The 17918-nt window shown below is 37.2% G+C and overlaps 1 protein-coding gene across 1 annotated transcript in view; it reads left to right on the plus strand.

Moving 5' to 3' along the window:
* LOC139741979 (uncharacterized) overlaps positions 1 to 11985 on the plus strand; it is a 92415-nt gene extending 80430 nt beyond the window's left edge. The window contains exons 13-19 of the mRNA XM_071652543.1: positions 1777 to 2034; positions 2634 to 2768; positions 4244 to 4330; positions 6686 to 6770; positions 7432 to 7593; positions 10466 to 10546; positions 11121 to 11985. Coding sequence (XP_071508644.1) covers positions 1777 to 2034; positions 2634 to 2768; positions 4244 to 4330; positions 6686 to 6770; positions 7432 to 7593; positions 10466 to 10546; positions 11121 to 11278 — 966 coding nt within the window. The 3' untranslated portion in view covers positions 11279 to 11985. The remainder of the gene's footprint in view (positions 1 to 1776; positions 2035 to 2633; positions 2769 to 4243; positions 4331 to 6685; positions 6771 to 7431; positions 7594 to 10465; positions 10547 to 11120) is intronic.
* Positions 11986 to 17918: the final 5933 nt, after the last annotated feature.

Consider the following 17918-nt stretch of genomic DNA (forward strand, 5'->3'; position numbering starts at 1 on the left):
GTGAGTGCAGCCAAGTGTGTTGTACAATTTTGACTTTATGATGAGGTACTGTAGATTAAAAAAAAAATACCACATTTGTAAGAAAGTTTTGGCACACATGTTGCTGGGAATTCCCTTGAAGCTCATTTGGTTGGATGCAATCTATGTCATTTTGCTTTTTAAGGTTGTATTTCTTGGGCCAACAGACCAAACACTTGTCAATGGCAGGGACATTTTTTTTTATGCCTCCGCAACGAAGTGGCCGGAGGCATTATGTTTTCGGGTCGTCCGTCCGTCCGTCCGTCCGTCCATCCGTCCGTACGTCCGTACGTCCGTACGTCCGTACGTCCGTCCGTCCCGTTTTGTTTTTGTCGATATCTCAAGAACCGTGTGGTGGTTTTACATCAAACTTGGTATGAGGGTATATCCTTGGGGGATAATACTTTGTGTGGATTTTAGGGTCACAGGGTCAAAGGTCAAAGGTCACAGGTTATTTTGTGAAAAAAAAAAATTGAAATTTCATGTTTTTCTCCATATCTCGCAAATGGTTCAAGGTATCTTCATGGAACTTAGTATATATGCTTGTACCGATGGGCAGTGATTATCTAGGGAAGTTGGGGGTCATGGGTCAAAGGTCAGGGGTCAAAGGTCAAGGTCAACTCCTCAAAATATCACTACTTTCCTTATATTTATGCAATGAATGAAGGTTTTTTTGTTTTTTTTAATTTGATGTATACATGTATTACCCAATATATATTCTGTGGGAAGTTTCTTGCCAAAAGGTCAAAGGTCAAAGGTCAAGTGAAAGTGCTGAATTGCACTTTTCCTCCATATCTCAAAAGTAACTCACTTATAGGTATCATCATGAAACTTACATATTTATGCATGTTCAACCTAACAGTGATTCTCTTTGGAACTGTGAGGTCAAAGGTCAAAGGCCAGGTTTAGATAATGCTATTTTCCCATTTGATACTGAAATTATACTTTTTCTCAATACCTTGAAAACTTACTCAATGCATAAACTTATAAAAGGGTCAAAAGTCAAGTAAAAATCATCAGTTCCCCAAATACCTGCACTCTGACATTTTAATCATTCATCCAATTGAACCTAGTTCTAGGAAAGTGAACATTCAGCACATTTGTGTCAAACCTGTCATTTTAATATTTTGCCAATTGTTTGAAACTGTCATCACACATTGTCAAGACATTGTACTATAGACCTATTAGGAGAACCATGCATTATGGCGGAGGCATATCAGTCGCCGTAGCGATATATCTAGTTTCCATTTTTTTCTATGTGTGTTCAGCTACAAAGATTATATCGTTGTCCTGATCGAGTGAGATGAATAATTTCTTGCAAATACTCAATATTAAAAATGTGTATCAGTGCTTGCTGTGTCTTTCAAAATGATTGGGAGAAAATACATCAAGTGTAGGATGCCTATTTTGCATCCAGCATGTCATTCCACTACTACATGTGACCTGAAAGATGGGTTTCATTGCTTGCAAATTCACATTTTCTATTTCTCTAGCGAATGAATATACTGAAATACTTGTTTTAATTATGTAGTGTTTGTCTCTTGCGAAAATAGTATATGTAGATCTAGTACTTTTTTCTGTATTTCTTCTACATGTATGTTCTATGTATAGTTCTTATATATCCTTTGTATATGCTTTTTATCAAGTTTGGAAATAAATGAAATGAAATCAATGAATGAGTTGAATGTAATCATCTATTTATTCTTTATGTTAATGCTTTTTATTTACTCTCTGGTTCTTTGGGGTTTTCTTTCACAGGCGTGTCGGCTCCTGCAGGCCATGATTCAGATCTCGCTGGACGGCTTCCTCCTGACCCCCGTCCAGAAGATCTGCAAGTACCCCCTGCAGTTGAACGAACTGCTCAAGTACACCAGGCCCCAGCACCCGGACTACGAGCCGCTGAAGGGTGCCCTTGACGCCATGCGGGAGGTGGCGCAGAGCATCAACGAGCGGAAGCGGCGAATCGAGCACATCGAGAACATCGCGCTGTGGCAGAAGAACATAGGGGATTGGGAGGTGAGGAGTCTACCTCATTGAACCAATGTGTAATATTAATCTAAAAATGATATGCAAAGTTTTCTAGCTTGCATATTTTTATGGGTATGGTTTCAAAGAGGTTCCAAAATATGCAATGACTGTCTAAAAACAAAAACAAAATATGAAGGAATAATCTCCCATCAAGATTTCTAATGTGTCAAGATTTCTAATGTGCCAAAATTGATAACCGTTAGTCATTCATCTGAACAAAGCTGGGCCTTACGCATTTTCACCTGTAGATTTATGTATTTATTTATTTTTTTTTTTTTTTGGGGGGGGGGGGGGAAGAGGGTATTCTCATGCATGTGTAATTTTCTATGTAGAAAGACAAAGTGTATTGAGATGACATTGAATGCATTTTATGTCTTCATAGCATGTCTGCTTTGCTATTAAAATTGCTGTGTAACTGCACAGTTAGCATAATTCCATGATCTTTGTCACTCATGTTGTATATTCAAGACTTGAAAGGAATGGCCTACCATAATGTATTAGAGTCATTTTCTCGCCTTACCATCTCAAACATTCCTCATTATGTAATCAAAGTTGATCACTGATCTGCCTCTTGTCTTGATGTGTAGGGAGACGATGTGTTGGACCGCAGCTCCATGCTCATCTACTCCGATGAGGTCGCCCGAGTCAGCCTAACGGGAAGGCATCGCACGTCGCCACGGCAACTCTTCCTCTTTGACCACCAGCTCATCATCTGCAGAAAGGTATGCGAGACTTTGCTGCTCTCTAATCTCTCTTTCTCTTCTCTCTCTGGCATCTTGGGAGCTCGGGGGTCACTGCGGGTTTATCCTTTTGGCTGCTGTGAACTCATGTGGTGGTTTTCTTCCTCAGGGATATCAGGCAACAGAATTGAAGTAGGCATCACATGTCCGGTCCTGTAGTGGTAATTAGTTCCTGATGCTTTGTGCAATGATTGTTTAGAAAAGAGTCAAAGAGATGACTGACAGACAGTAGCTCCAGCAATACTTGATTTACAGTTTGCATTTTCTCATCTTCTTTGATTCAGTACATGGTACTCAATTCAACTTTTGTTGATTGAAATATCAAAAGAAAAGGAGCACACAGATGAATTGCCATGCTGCCAATGCAATAGGAAGTTTCATATTTTGTCAATCTGTCATGTCTTAGTCTAACAAGATAAGCATGTTAGGCCAAAATTGATAAACCCTCTGAAAGTCAGTGCTGTGTCTTTCTCACAGAATATCAAAACCTAACCAACTTCCCCTGTCCTCATACTGTACCATTTGCATAAAGTTTGTGACATTTGGGAGCTCCTTTTCATTCTCAAATTTTTGGATGGGGACTGTGCTATAAAGAGTATCATAGTAAATTTGATCATAAAAAAATCCATAGACACACCAGAACAAGGAGTGAAAAAAGAAAAGATGAAAGGAATATTATACGTCTCTTTGCACAATGGATAGAGCATGATGTGATTGGATCGTGTCGGTTGTTAACAATGCAAGTGAGATACATGCAGCTATACTTCAAGACATTTGCTAGTCGCTGTGTTGCCAATTTGGGGGTTATGCAAGCTGCATGACACTCGTGCATGGTGAGAGTGATTTGCATTCTGTAGATAGACACTAGCTCTCTACAACTTGGGATCTGTGCACTCTTTTTTGACAAGCCACGGGATTAGATCTTTTTACTAACTTTTCTTTTATACTTGACAGTGTTACACTCTTTTGTCCCTTTCCACAAGGCAGTCAATATCACTGTCTTTCCTTCTGTAAGGATGTCAAATCGACAGAGCATGTGAAGGTCATTTTTTTCAACAAGAAGAGGTTGCAATGATAACAAGCAAAACAACTGGCAGGCTGAAAGATTATTGAAAAGATATATGTTTACATTCTTGAGGAAGCCAAAATGTCTCTCAACTGGAACTACTTAAAAAGTCAGCCATTCTTGTCTATTTTCAGTGGATTAATGAGATCTTTTCACCTGAGAAAGCTTCTGCCATGCAAATCCACTACACATTTGCCAGTGGATGGCCCAATTTCAATAAAGTTTACACAGTTAGTTCAAAGTTTACTCTTTCTACTTCAGTGATCTGGGCTGTTTTCTTTTTTGTTTTCTTTTTACTTTTCGTTCCTATGGAAACCTTTTTTTCTAATGCTATTACCGATTCTTTGTCCTCAACCTTCTGTCACATGCCCATATGTGTACCGCGTTGTAGTTGTGGATAGATGAATGGATTGATAAGACTCGCAGGGGAGAAATTCACACCAAGGAGTACCTGGCCGCTTCTTTCTACATGTGGCGCGTAAGATTTCCGTCTCAACGTCCCCCTCATGTCCATTTTCCAGTCGTCCTGGCTTATTATGTAATCAGCACATACTCGAGCGCACACGTTGTAGTCCCATGCGTGTGAATTGGTGGTGGATCAGCAACTTACAAGAGGTGGATGCTATCAATTGGCATAGCACTTTTTAACCTTGGGCAATATGTGAGGGGTGTGTGGCAATATGGAGAATGCACACTCAATTTTAGCAGATTTGTGCATTAGTGGGTCAGTTAATTGTGGTGATGGTTATATAAAGCTAAAAACTTTATTAAAAAAAAGTAAAACCTTATTTGTGTTGCTTGTAACAGTTGTTGCCTTTCTCTCTTTCTCTCTCTCTCTCTCTCTCTCTCTCTCTAACATTTCTTGTTTTCTGTTGAGCTCTGTTCTATTTTCAGGTCTTGTTTTTCTATGTTCAAGTGTGGAAGCCTGGGTGGTTAGGCTAACTAATAACTGCATTCTTCCTAACAGCTGTTTTATGCATTCATGAAAATTGCAATGTAAAGTCTTGGTAAAGTTCTGTGTGTTTAGTACTATATACATAAGGTATACCATGTCCGTATAATTTGTTGAGTTTAGTGTGGAATTGAAATGCTGTGATTACTATGTTAATCCATTGAGGATGATTTGATTTTGCCACAACACACATTTCCCATAGATGCTTGCCCGAGTATACTTGGGACTCGTCCTCAATGGGTTAAGACAGCTTCAAAGGGCAATTTGTGGCATTTAATGGAGGAAGTGTTAAATTGATCGCCCATGAAAAAGTTGAATTATAAATCAGGAATTAATCCAAAAGAAATATTATAAAAAAAAGAACTCCATGGGGATTTATATAGTGCCTATATTTCTAACAGGAAAAGCTGTCATAGGATTTAGATCCATTGTACAAGTGTGTACAAGTTCATATGCTGCATCTACTGCTGCATGACAGTGTATTGTTTGGTCAAATGGGGTGATGATACACTTGTTCATACAATAAATCTATGTTACATCATGTTATATAAAACATCCATATACTCAAATGGGCCGACAAACTACACGTGTTCACCCATTAACCTTATTTTAACTGGGGGGGGGGGGGGGGGGGGGTCAAATTGAAAAAAGGCCTACAACAATTCTAGCAAAAAGCAATAGAAAACAAAAGGTCGATAAAACAATAAAATACATAAGAAATTAGCAAAACAATAAAAAACAAAAGAAATTGATTTTGATTGTGCTATTTTTTTACAAGGAAATTGTTTGTTGTGTCTTGAGGAATTCTGACACAGACATTTAACAATCCTTCAGTCTTTTTAATGGAGTTATAGGTGAAAATATGATTTCATGCATAAATTTGCATAATTAATTTATTAAAAATAGAAAGGCAATATGTTTCTATTGTATGACCATGTAATCTTGTAGTTGACATCCGGCTCTATCTTTAGGCAAAATTTCGCGGTGATCGCACGATCGGCGGCCGAGATCAACCCCCCCCCCCCCCCGTAAAAACTTGGTCTCAAATAGCCCAGTTAAAATAGGGTTATAAGCTACATGTCACATCATGTTATATAAAACATAATCATGCACCAATATAGAGTACTTATAGCCTATTTTATGATAAACTCTGTACAAATTACAGTTGTACAGTGAACATATTCCCAGATGCTACAAACATGTATATTACATGCAAGTGCAACCCATACTGTACGTAAAAGCAAACCATAGAGGAGTATGTTTTCATATGATATATGTACCTGATATCATATATGCATACACATGCAAGTGTAGTCACATATCATAAATACACATAAAAGTGTATTCGAGTATATTCTTGCAGTATGTAAACCCACCATTACATAATCAAAATATGCATTATGATGTACCAACCATTATATCACATGTAAAGTGATGAGTGTGCCTATAGCGGCAAATGTTTCCATTCATTATTTATGTATTTCATTGTGTTGTATATGTATATATCCTATATTACAGTTTAGATGGGCATATAATGTTTTGTTTTTTTCAAATGCATGTGGCTGTCATTCCACATTGCTTTTATTTTATTAATTTAACTGATTAGTGCTTGTGCAACAAGGTTTAGGAAACTTGTACAGGCAAGAGTTTCTATCAAGAAAGCATATTTGCCTTGAAAAACATGAGATAGGTGTTTTGTTATTTGCAAAACTTATTGAGATTACTGTTATATGACCAAGATAGCTGGTAGGATTAAATGTAAGTTCATCTTTATTTGAAAGATTACTTCTGCTGATAGCTGTGTCCCCATTTATGCCGGAATGATTTTTGCATGGACTGTAAGGTTCACTTCTTGTCATCTCGCATTTCCTAACTCCTCAGGACATTCTGAGGAGAGATGTTTTTGTCTACAAGGATCGCATCGATTTGGATGACTGCCAGATTGAAGATCTTCCAGATGGCAAAGGTATTACCCCCGTTTGCCAGTGATGGCTTTTTTCTGTCATTAGTGTTGTGTGTTTCCGTCATTTTACTAACGAATTCAGAAATTGTTCTTGTTGTTTGGAGAAATCTCTGTCATTTCATCTTCAATTAATGGCTGGCAAATAAGAAAAAAACGAAAGTGAGAGCCATTTTCTGGAAATACCGTATACGCCGAATATTTCCAAATTTAAAGACAAGTGAAAATATTGACTCTGATCCCGACATGAATGTGATGTGCATGCATGCATTTCTCCTTTCAGTACTGCACTCCGTGATCACAAATTTAACCACTCGCGAAATCATCGGGAAATCCTGATTCACGAAAATTTAGACTCGCTAAATATGTTGAATATACAGTTGTTGCAGTACTGCACAGCTGCTCCTAGAAAGGTGAAAATACTGTTTTTCCACCAAAAATAAACCCTCTGCAGCCCTCGGGTTACTGTGTTCTGCTGTTACAAAAGTTGGCATATCTGGGCCCTGTTTTATGAAGAGTTATAATCAATTATATAGTTGATTTCTATCTTAAGTCTATGGCAGCCTGTGTGGTAAGCGAATTTACAATCGATAATATCTTTTCATAGAACAGGGCCCTGGTACCTGTCTGAAGTGTAATTCTTTTCCCCTCTGTTCTGGTCCCTCAGAGAATGACTGGAACCTCACCCTCCGCTACGCGTGGAAGATCCAAAATTTCGAGGACCCACCCAAGGTCTACGTCTTCATGTGCCGGAACCGGAAGGAGAAGAAGCGGTGGCTGCGGCATTTCGGCAAAGAGCGCAAGATTGTCCACGAGGGGCTCACGAGAGGTAAGACTTCCATCTTTCCTTCCTGGTTTATCCTTATGGTTTGTAACATTTCCAAGGCAACAAAATTATTATCTAAGTTTACTTTGTTTGTTTGTCTGATATATCAAGAAACTGTTGTCTTCGTATTCAGCCTTTGGCTTCTGATACTTGATGACACTTTTAAAATCGTCCATCAAGGATTAGCTCTTGTTTGGAATGGCCTCAAATTTGTATACTCTCTTTTGAAGCAACTTTTACTGTCTTGGTTAAATTTTGTGAAGATAATGTAATCACTGGTGCTGTGGCAAAACTAACATGGGTTTGTATGGTATTATGACTTGAAGAGAGAAAAGGTGAAGGCTATGTAGTCAACACTAATCATTGTTTGTTTGCAATTATTCTATTTCTATTTGAATAATCTGTGCTGTCTTTTGGGTCAGTCTTATGACAGCCTTTGTGCAGATTTGCTTGTATTTAATAGGAAGTAATGTTTTACCAGAGAATATTCTTACAATTCATATTTTTCAATTTTGATTAATTGTTAAATGTAAATCAAGCAATATATAAAACACTTGGGGCATTATGAATATTATGGCTTCAAAGCATTTTTCTTATAGATTTTGGCTTATCAAAAATTCAACATTACATGGTTCTCATATCTATGCCTACACTATGTGTTGTTTCCTTTAATTATTTGAAATGTTGATATACAACTGCCAAACCTCATATTTATTGCGGCAATTTCTTACAAACTCCATTTGGGCTTCGAATGTCTTTGTAGTTGTCCTTGTTGAAAAATCTTTTGGTGTGTTTTGACATTGTCGATTGCTTGTATTGCATTTCTTTGGTCTCATTCCTCTACAAAGTGTATATCATAGTATGAGAGTAAAAATAAGAGTGAAGCACTGGACACTCCATGAAGAAATACAACCATTCTTTTTTTTAATTAATGTAAAGATGACACTTTTCTCAACCATTGCAATATATGTGTTGCGTTTATTAGGCTTTGTGTCAGAATGCTCGCGTGAATGATAACATGTTAAAAGCTAGTATTTTACCATTGTCTCTATCTGTCTTTAACCGTGACAACTGGTTGTTTTTGAAAGTGGGGATGTTGGTAGAATAATCTGAATTCATTTAAAACGTTCCTTTATTCAGTCAGAGAAGGTTCTCTGCAGAGATCCAGACCAAAGAGAAGATTTAAGAGTAAGAATTATGCATGATTCTCTACATACATGCCATGTTGCCATGGAAACTTCTAACAACCAACCAATCAGACATTGCCTTTAACTTTCTTTCAGTGATATGATTTTTCTCAATGAAATAACAAATTTCATTTTTGCAGATGTATGACTGCAAAGATTGAATGTCTGCCATGATGAAGTTCATTTCTGCATGTGATATGATTTAATTTTCACCAAATTATTATCATTTCACACACCTAAAGCATGATATTTTTATTTATTTATTTTTGTTTTCAAAGGATATTCACTCTAAATATTCACATTTCAATTTGATATGTCTGCGATCTGATTTAAGTGGATAACTCATTTAACTAAAACATAAAAATCACTTTTTTGATATAATTTATATAATCACTGCTTTCAATGCTTTCAAAAGGAACTTGTCTCAACCATCAACCAAAGTTCTAACAAACAAATGTATCAAGATATTATACCATATAATGATATTTTGTGTATTCCTCATTTGAGTATATATTTGGACAAACGATAAGGAGGTATCCATCTTATCCCTGAATTTGCAAGTACATATATAACCCATTTAATATTCATATAAATATACTAATTATCCAGCATTCAGTTGGTAACTAGGATGAGATGTTTCTTACCATTGGCCTTACACATGTCTTCATAGTCAAAAACATGAATTAAGAAGGAGCAAGCACAGGAATGGCATGTGCATTGTGTACTGGCATGGCATCTTCATTTTTTTTTTTCATTTGAACAGCACAGTTTTAAAATACTTATCATGTACAGTCTAGTCATAATGGCAAGATAATTGGGTTTTTTCACCTTTTTTTTTTTTTTAGGTTTTAAAAATTGATTAGCATGCCCAAATATTATTCTATGGAGAGGCTCAATCATTTTTTTTCCCCAGTTTTTTGTGATATTGTTATATGCATACGAATTTATGACATTCCGTAATTCACCAAAATTTATGATAGTAATGATTCTAATAATTCCTACTGAAGACGGGAAGTCTGTCAGTGCTAAGGGGGGGGGGGGGGGAGGGGTCGGAATCAACTGTACACAGACATTGCTTGTGCAGCTCATACAAATGGTACTATAGTGGCACCATTAGTGTTCAAAAGTAAGGTCAAGATGCATGCATGTGGTTGATGTTATCCAACAATAAAGAAAAAAAAATGCATGATGGTACAAAAGGTCAGAACATGTGTTGTATATCATACCCCACTATCATGGTGACAGTCCAATATGTGGAGATTTAGGGCCCTCAAATTGTGGTTTTGATACTTTGTATTTAAACAGGGAAAGGCAGCTGTACACTGCTGTTTTGAGATGAATGCTTCCAATATTACTGGTGGTATGACTCTACTGTGAGGAAGTTACCTTGGAGTATATGAACAAAATTGTGATTGGAATAGTTCTGAATGGAGGGTGCTATTTCTGAAAAGGCAGGCATGTAGGACTGTAGAAAGGGAAATATCACTAGTTCCTGCGGCCTCAATATTATGTGAAACACATTTGATTTTAGAGATGTATGTCATGTTTAAAAGAAAACTATGTGGTATGTAATCATAGAGAACCAGTCAGATGTTGTGTAAGCAATACAAGTTGTAGCTTCAGCTCTAATTCAATATATGAGATATATTTATCACCATTATTCCTTTCGCTTCTCCTTGTGCTTACAGGCAGCAGCTTTATGGCAGCCAAGGAGGCGGCTCTGAAATCAACCACCAACAACACGAAGCCAAGCAAACCCAGCGACAGAGGTGAGAATATTTGCACAATTTATTCCACATCTTCTGCCCTAAACGACTTTTAACTTTTGGTTATGCTCTTTGTCATCAAGACAAATATTGAGTTTCTACAATGTTCAAGTGGAAAATGAAACGAAATCTGCAAAGTGAATTGAAAAAAAGGAGAGAAGAGTGTTATATTCACAACTGATCTAGATACATGAATACCAAACACTTCTCCATTTTTTGTTTTCATAAAAGGCAAATTCTTTCATATTACTGTGAGGAATGCCATTCCCTTTATATTCACTCTCCTTTAAATGCCATTCTGTCTTATTAGCCAGGTTGAGTACCACCTACAACCATGATATACTTGCTTCTAAGACACATATAAAATTATCCACTAGATTCTTTTGGAGACCCTCATGAACAGTTGAGCTTTTTGTACAGAGAATCTAACATTTGATATCCCTTTTAATAGGATTTTTTTTTCCTACGTCAGTTACTATCTAATCCCTGTTTCAAAAAAATAATCAATTTGAAGCAGGTTTTTCTCTTATGTTATGTTGATTTTTCTCTTGTTTTTTTTTTTACCCTTGTTTTAAAGTCACTGTCAGGAGAGCACTGTCCATGCCACACCGAAAGGTCAGGGAGGCAAGGGACACGGCCATCCAGGTGCCTAGGACGCCCCCACCTGAGCCGGAGCCGGACACGCCAAAGCGAAAATCGAGATCACTCTTCGGCTTCCAAGTAGGAAAGAAATGAAGATTTAATGGGCCCTGGCAGTCCTGCAGACCAGCTGTGGGTTCTCTTCTTGAAAGAGGAGAAGCACGAACAGCGCCACCATCTGACAAAAAGCTGCAAAACTTTCCTCTCTTCCATCTTGGTATCCCGTAACGTTTGATCGCAGATCAATGAACTCGAGACGTTCCCTGTAGCAAGCTTTCTATCGTACAACATTCAGCTGTAGAAATATAGTCTCATTCCAAACTCAGCTTATTCACTTACTCCGATTATGATAGTTTAAGGACCCTAGTTTGTACTAAAGATGAATTCAAATGGCCAAAGCAGTGTCACTAGTTTGTTTAAACTGCTGGTTGTAGTGAAGCTGTAGAAAGATGAAAGTATAGATGCCGTCACTCAGGATGACCGACTGTCAAAATTCCAGCAATGGCAGAGCAAACATTGCATCACCCATGTGGTCGCTTACAGAGAGTCATTCTCAAAGTGCAAGTAGTTGACATCTTTTAGATGCTCGTTGTTGACTTCCAGTAGTGGTGGCCTACCACAGTAGAAACTCAGTCTTGTCACTCCTATGGCAGTCTAGTGTAAAGAGGAATGACTGTTGGTCTGTGCCAGAGGATAGAATGAATCTTCTCTGGCTTGATGAGAGAAGTGGTACCAGTCTCCAATGAGCAGTCATCATTTCAGCACCACTCTCTGTATGTGCCTCTTGATGAGGATTCCTTTCGCGTCAGCCAGAAATCAGGGGCTGTCAAATGTATGTACCACAGTGTGAAGTTCAGATTTACCATGCAGCATCATCAAATGACACATGGAGTATGCTTGCTGTGCAATCAGAAGATATTTTCCTTGCTCGGTTTGAAATGACAGGCCATGCACAAACTCTTAGGTCTTGCTTAACTCTCCAAGAACTTACAATACCTCCTCAAGATGCCATAGACATCCCTACTGCATGAAGAGCACTCTGATTGTAATGATGATACATGTGTAGTTAACAAGCTGCCCATGTCTCAATAGCTTTTTTTGAAGCAATGTGTGCAAGGTAGTTCTATTCCAGATTATTCTAGGAGCTGCACATCGAGAAGAGAAAAATGGAGAGAGAGAAAAAAAGACAACATAAGCTTGTGATCATGAGTCTTGCTAGATTATTAAATATATTTATAGAAGGGTCAATGTATCCGTAAAACAAAACTTAAGACTTATCTTTCGAATGATAACCGACCAGGTATTCTGGCAAACTTGAAGAATTGGTCCTAGTTTTGTATATTTATCTTTAGTGAGGTATAGGATATACAAAGGGATTGAAAAAAGCTGAATCTAAAAACTAATGAATACTTTTACAATTTCTGGTTGAAATTTTCGTCTGTTCTTTTTTTTTTTTTGTGAGGTACCTTTCAAAATTATGATCATGTTTGGACAGATATGCACTGAAAATTTTGATGTCGGTCTTTTTTTTTTATGCCACTGCCACAAAGTGTCGCCAGAGGAGTGTGTGTCGTGTATCGGGATACAAATTGAAATCTTATGTAATTCACCACTAGGCATACATACGTTGTTTTAATGTTTTCACTTTACTAGATATTGCGAAACTTTCTCTAGACTGTATGTAAAATACTGTTCACATGTTAACAGTAGTCATGCATCTTTAGATTCTAGATATTCCCAACTGCATCTTCTGTGTTTCTGTGAAATTTTCATACTTATCCTTGTCACAGAGCAGCCATGTTTTCTTGAAATATTTGTCAGTTGCTTTCGGTAACCGACAGCTTATGTATGTGTACCAAAGAAATACAAAGTGCTGTAGATATCGGTTGAAATACTATGATGCTTATCATGTGAAATTTGTGTGTGCTTCATTTGGATTAGTACGTACATAGATACTTCGTCATCAGTAATTGATATGAAATTATTATTAGTAGTATTAATTTCACTTTTATTTTATTTCTTTGAGGTTGTTACCATCAGCAAAATACTGTAATGAATGGTTCATCCAGAGTGTATATATACAGTGCTTCTTGTACATTTTGTTGTATAGTTAGTAGCCAAGGGTGTTCTATATCATTTGTGATGTGGTCATCACAGAGTTGAAGTCTAGGGAAAAATCACCCAGGCTTCATATTATTGGTGTATTTGTTCATGTACATTGTGGTGATGTGTTGATGAGCACATTTCTTCCATGTCAACAAACAGTATTTAAGGATAAAATCGGGTCATTCTCGGGAGGAAACTGCTGTTAGTGGTGCAAGGGAATTTGTTAGTCAGTAAAGTAGCATCTATTGTCCAGTAGTCCTGGAATTAGGAGCAAGTTTTACAGGAGAAAGTAGGAGGAACAAGGACCATGCCTGGTATGTTACTGGGTTTTTTTAATGTAGGTTTTATTAACACACATTTGACATTACATACCTCAGAAGATAACAAACAACAAACAAGAGAGAACTTTCTATTTTTCAGTAGTGACATATCATGGAAACTAAAATTTATCTGTAAATTTATTTGGATTCAAATATTTATGACCACAAAATATCAGTGTCTGTCCATATTGGACTATCTCAGGATAGAGTAGAAGTTGAGTCATATGGAGGCACTCACATACTAGAAGGTTGTATGATGTGCCCGTCAAGTCTATGACTGTTTTTGGTTTGTTTGTTATTCAAAACAATGTTAGTCTGGTACAAATTTTCAGATTTGTCTGGGGGAGACATTACTTGAGAATTATATGACTGGCGATATGTATGTAGGAAACCTCTTTGAACAACTCATTGATAACACTTTGATACCACGTGCCCTGTAGGGAGCTGATAGCTGAAACTTTGCTACACAAATTCAAAATACACTAGCTGTTGTACATGTACCTGGTTATAAAATAAAGCAGTCACACTGGATGTACTCACAAATATCTCACTTTGAAATATGATTGGGGTAGGGAGTGTTATGCTGCATTCTTAGAGGGCAAAATTGTCTTGTGATTAGGTACCTACTGCTAAACTGGTGTAAATGCAAGTGTAAATGTGTCACTGGGTCTCTGGTGGGCCCTTGTGGGAGAAAAATTTTATGACGTATATATGTATGCAGACTATGCAACAGTCCACTTCCTACACGTATCACCAGTCACAAGCTGTGGTATATGTAAGCCTGTGTAGGTATATGAGACAATCATATATTGATACTAGTTTCTCTTTAAGTCAGAAACTCTGAAGTAGCAACTGATGTGTATTTAAATTTATTTTATTTAAGCCAATACCTCCCAGCTGCTGTGTAGTTCCCATGAAGCTATCACACACCACACCTGGTCCCAAAAAGCAATGGGTTATTGTATATGCCACAATATATTTAGCAGGGATGTTATTTCTGTGACTTTCGCGGGTCAGGTGCTATTTGCAAATTTAGTATTAACAGGCAAAAACATTAACTCTAACCCTGGCAATAATGCAATGTGCATGTGCACTTTTTTTCATTCATTACTGCATTCCACTATCACGAATGTAACCACTTGGGCTTAAACTGTCGCGAAGTCCCGATTTGCAAAAAATTTCACTCACGATTGTGCAGTGGTGTGGGATATTTCTGGTAAAAGACAGCGACTATAAATGATGCCTCTCTCTCACTGAGGTCAAATATTGAGATGCTGCAAGCAGAAAGATGTGTACTTGTATATATTGTCAAAAAAAGTTGACATGTTGATGATGGTGGGGAAAAAAAATGAAAATCATAGATTCATGAATACTAATCTGGTAAATTCCAGTTTTGCATCTCTAAGTTATTTTCATTATCTTTTCTCCAAAGAATCTCTTTTACAACTCAAGGATACTAACTAAAGATAAAGCATAGAGTTTTGGTTGTTTGTTTTTTCCTCTCTAGAGAGAACAGGACATTCATATATAGTTACTTAAAGGGGAAGCCCGTTATTTAAGTTCACCTCCTTAAAGTAGATTACGCATTGTCAAGAGTATCTAGTTCTCACTGTTAGAAGGGGTTTTTCATGTTTTACTGTTTTGTAGGGGCATCCCTAATCACAGGATAGATATTGTTCATTCAAACAGTAACCACGGCCAAATATTCATAAGATGTTTGATGAGATGAATGTCATCACTTAGAATCATGCTATCAAAAGTCCAATATATAACACTGTTTTTATGATGCTTGGTGTTTGATCAACATCTGAAAGGGTATATTAAGATCATATTGTACATATGTCATGTAAATATCTATATTTCCTTTTACGCATATTCATCTTGCGTTACCAGTGGTGATGATCAGTGTATTTTTGATTGTGTCTTCCAGTGTAAATGATCAAGATCAAATATGGCTTTTAGGGCCAAAAAAATCTTTCATTTATATCAGAATATTTTTGATATAGAGGAGTCAGCAAAGCAGAGATTTATATGATGATACAAATGTTTTTACTGTATAGTAGTGATTTGTTTCATTCCCAATGACTGATGTGTTGAAGAGGGGGCATGCAACAACGACGTCAAAAGTTGCCTTGCAGTAATAAAGAACAAGGATAATTTAAAAATCCCTGCTTTCTTATTCATTCTCCTGGCTTATTCTTCCATATCAATTGTCCTGCTGTTTCATTAGTTAATGGATTGTTGTGTACATTTTTGTGGGGTGTGTACTTGACTTTAGTGCTTGTATGTTTAAGTATGTTTTTAGGTCCCTAGAATGCCTTCTATCGTATCTAGCATTCATATGCTTGGTATAATCCAGAAATATACCTTAAATCATATCATTTAAGGATATCATTTAACATGGACACATATTTTAACAGAGGATATCATTTGTGAATAGAATGGTTCTGCTAGGGCATGGATCTCTCAAACTTTCATGTACATTCAACTCTCCATTATTTTTGTGGAGGCAAGTTGTCTCACACACAGTATGCCCAAGGAGGTACGAGTTCTCTCATACCTCCTTGGTATGCCTGATTTCGGGTTTTAAAAGTGTGTGAGGTCAGTGTGACAAAGATCAACCTTTGAGTCCATGGTAAGATGTTGAAGATCTTACAAAATAGATTCAAGGTCCGCAAACGTAAACGTCCTAGATGTCTTTACTATGCATTGGTATTATAATGCAGGGCTCAAAACTAACATTTTTCTTTGAATTCAAATCGTGGTTGGCCCAAAAAAAGAAATGTAGTGGCAAGAAATGAAAGGAAATACAGGGGAAACTCGGTATAACGAACACTGCTATAACGAGATATCGGTTATTACGAGGAAATTTTCCCGGTCCCAAATTTCCTTCCACACAAGTCTATGTAAAATGCTACTCTTATAGCGAGATCGGCTATAACGAAATAACTGCTATAACGAGATAAATTTTGTGATTTCCAAACAAAGAAAAACATAGCAAATCAAACCTGATATAGCGAGGTAAAGCAAAATGTCTGCGGGTAAAGCTTTACTTCGCCTGTGCTATCATGTTCCGAGATTGTAAAGCTCGATGCGCCAAAAACTGTCTTGCACACACATATTTTCTTCAGTTCACTCTACAGCTAGCACCGCATGTTGTACGTGTATGTGTGTGTCTGAGCGCACTGATACATGCAGAAAATGTGGTGGGACGGCCGTATACATGACATCATCATGACGTTTAGCAAGTGTGAGGCAATCTGATGCTGTGATTGGCTTTCTACGTAGGGAATTCCCCATCTTCACACACACGCAGTCATAATGTACATACAGAATGTGTCACACACACATATTATTGTGCAGACCACATTCAAGCTTTCAACACACAACACACACCCATACCGTAACCACACACCAATCCACAGACGATCTTCACATAATCGCAAGCTATATAGATTTACAAATTCAAACGTCTACAATTGATAAGAAAAACATTCTTGATATCGGATTTCATTGGCGAAAAAACATTCTTACCCATAAAGGTGAGTAATTACCTCACACACATTACCAAGTTATCAGTATTGATTGAAAGATGATGGGTAGTCCCACATGTGCAGATTAATGTCTTTATGTTATGCTTTCTGTTATGCCTACTGATATAACGAGATATCGGCTATAACGAGGAAAACGACTCGGTCCCGACCATCTCGTTATATCGAGTTTCCACTGTACAGTGAAAACTCAGTATAATGAGAGCCTTGGGACCAAGACAATTTGTTCTTTATATCAAATATTTTGATATATCAGTAGTCAATAAAAAACACAAAAGAAAGGAATTAAATTCATTGGGACCAGAGAAATTAGTTTGTTATATCAGGTATTTTGTTATATCAGATCTCTTTATATCAAGTTTCCACTGCACAAAATTTCATTTTGAGTTTTAGTTGCCCGATTGGACCACCAAAAATAACCTTTTTGGAAATTTGGTGGCCCGACATCAAGTTCTAGTGGCCCAGGGCTGCCCCTAATGTTGAGCCCTGCATAATGTATCACACAGATCTTGACACGGACACACACACAAAGAGCGTGTGTTGCATATGAAAGGTGTGCTGTTGTTTAAAGGCATTTTGTAAAAAAAAAAAAAACATTTCAGAGGAGACTACATTGGCATGTCCAGACTATGTACTGTAAACCACAAAATATTTGTGGCATGAAATTTTTTGCCACTTGCATCCAATGCATTTCATAATAGTATATTATATAATCTTGGCTTTCGCGAAATAAAAATGTCTTGCGGTATGCATGTATAG

Source organism: Diadema antillarum, unplaced genomic scaffold, assembly GCF_040938485.1.
Source record: "Diadema antillarum isolate AM-2024a unplaced genomic scaffold, OU_Dant_1.0 seq00000971_RagTag, whole genome shotgun sequence".
In the NCBI taxonomy this organism is placed as follows: domain Eukaryota; kingdom Metazoa; phylum Echinodermata; class Echinoidea; order Diadematoida; family Diadematidae; genus Diadema; species Diadema antillarum.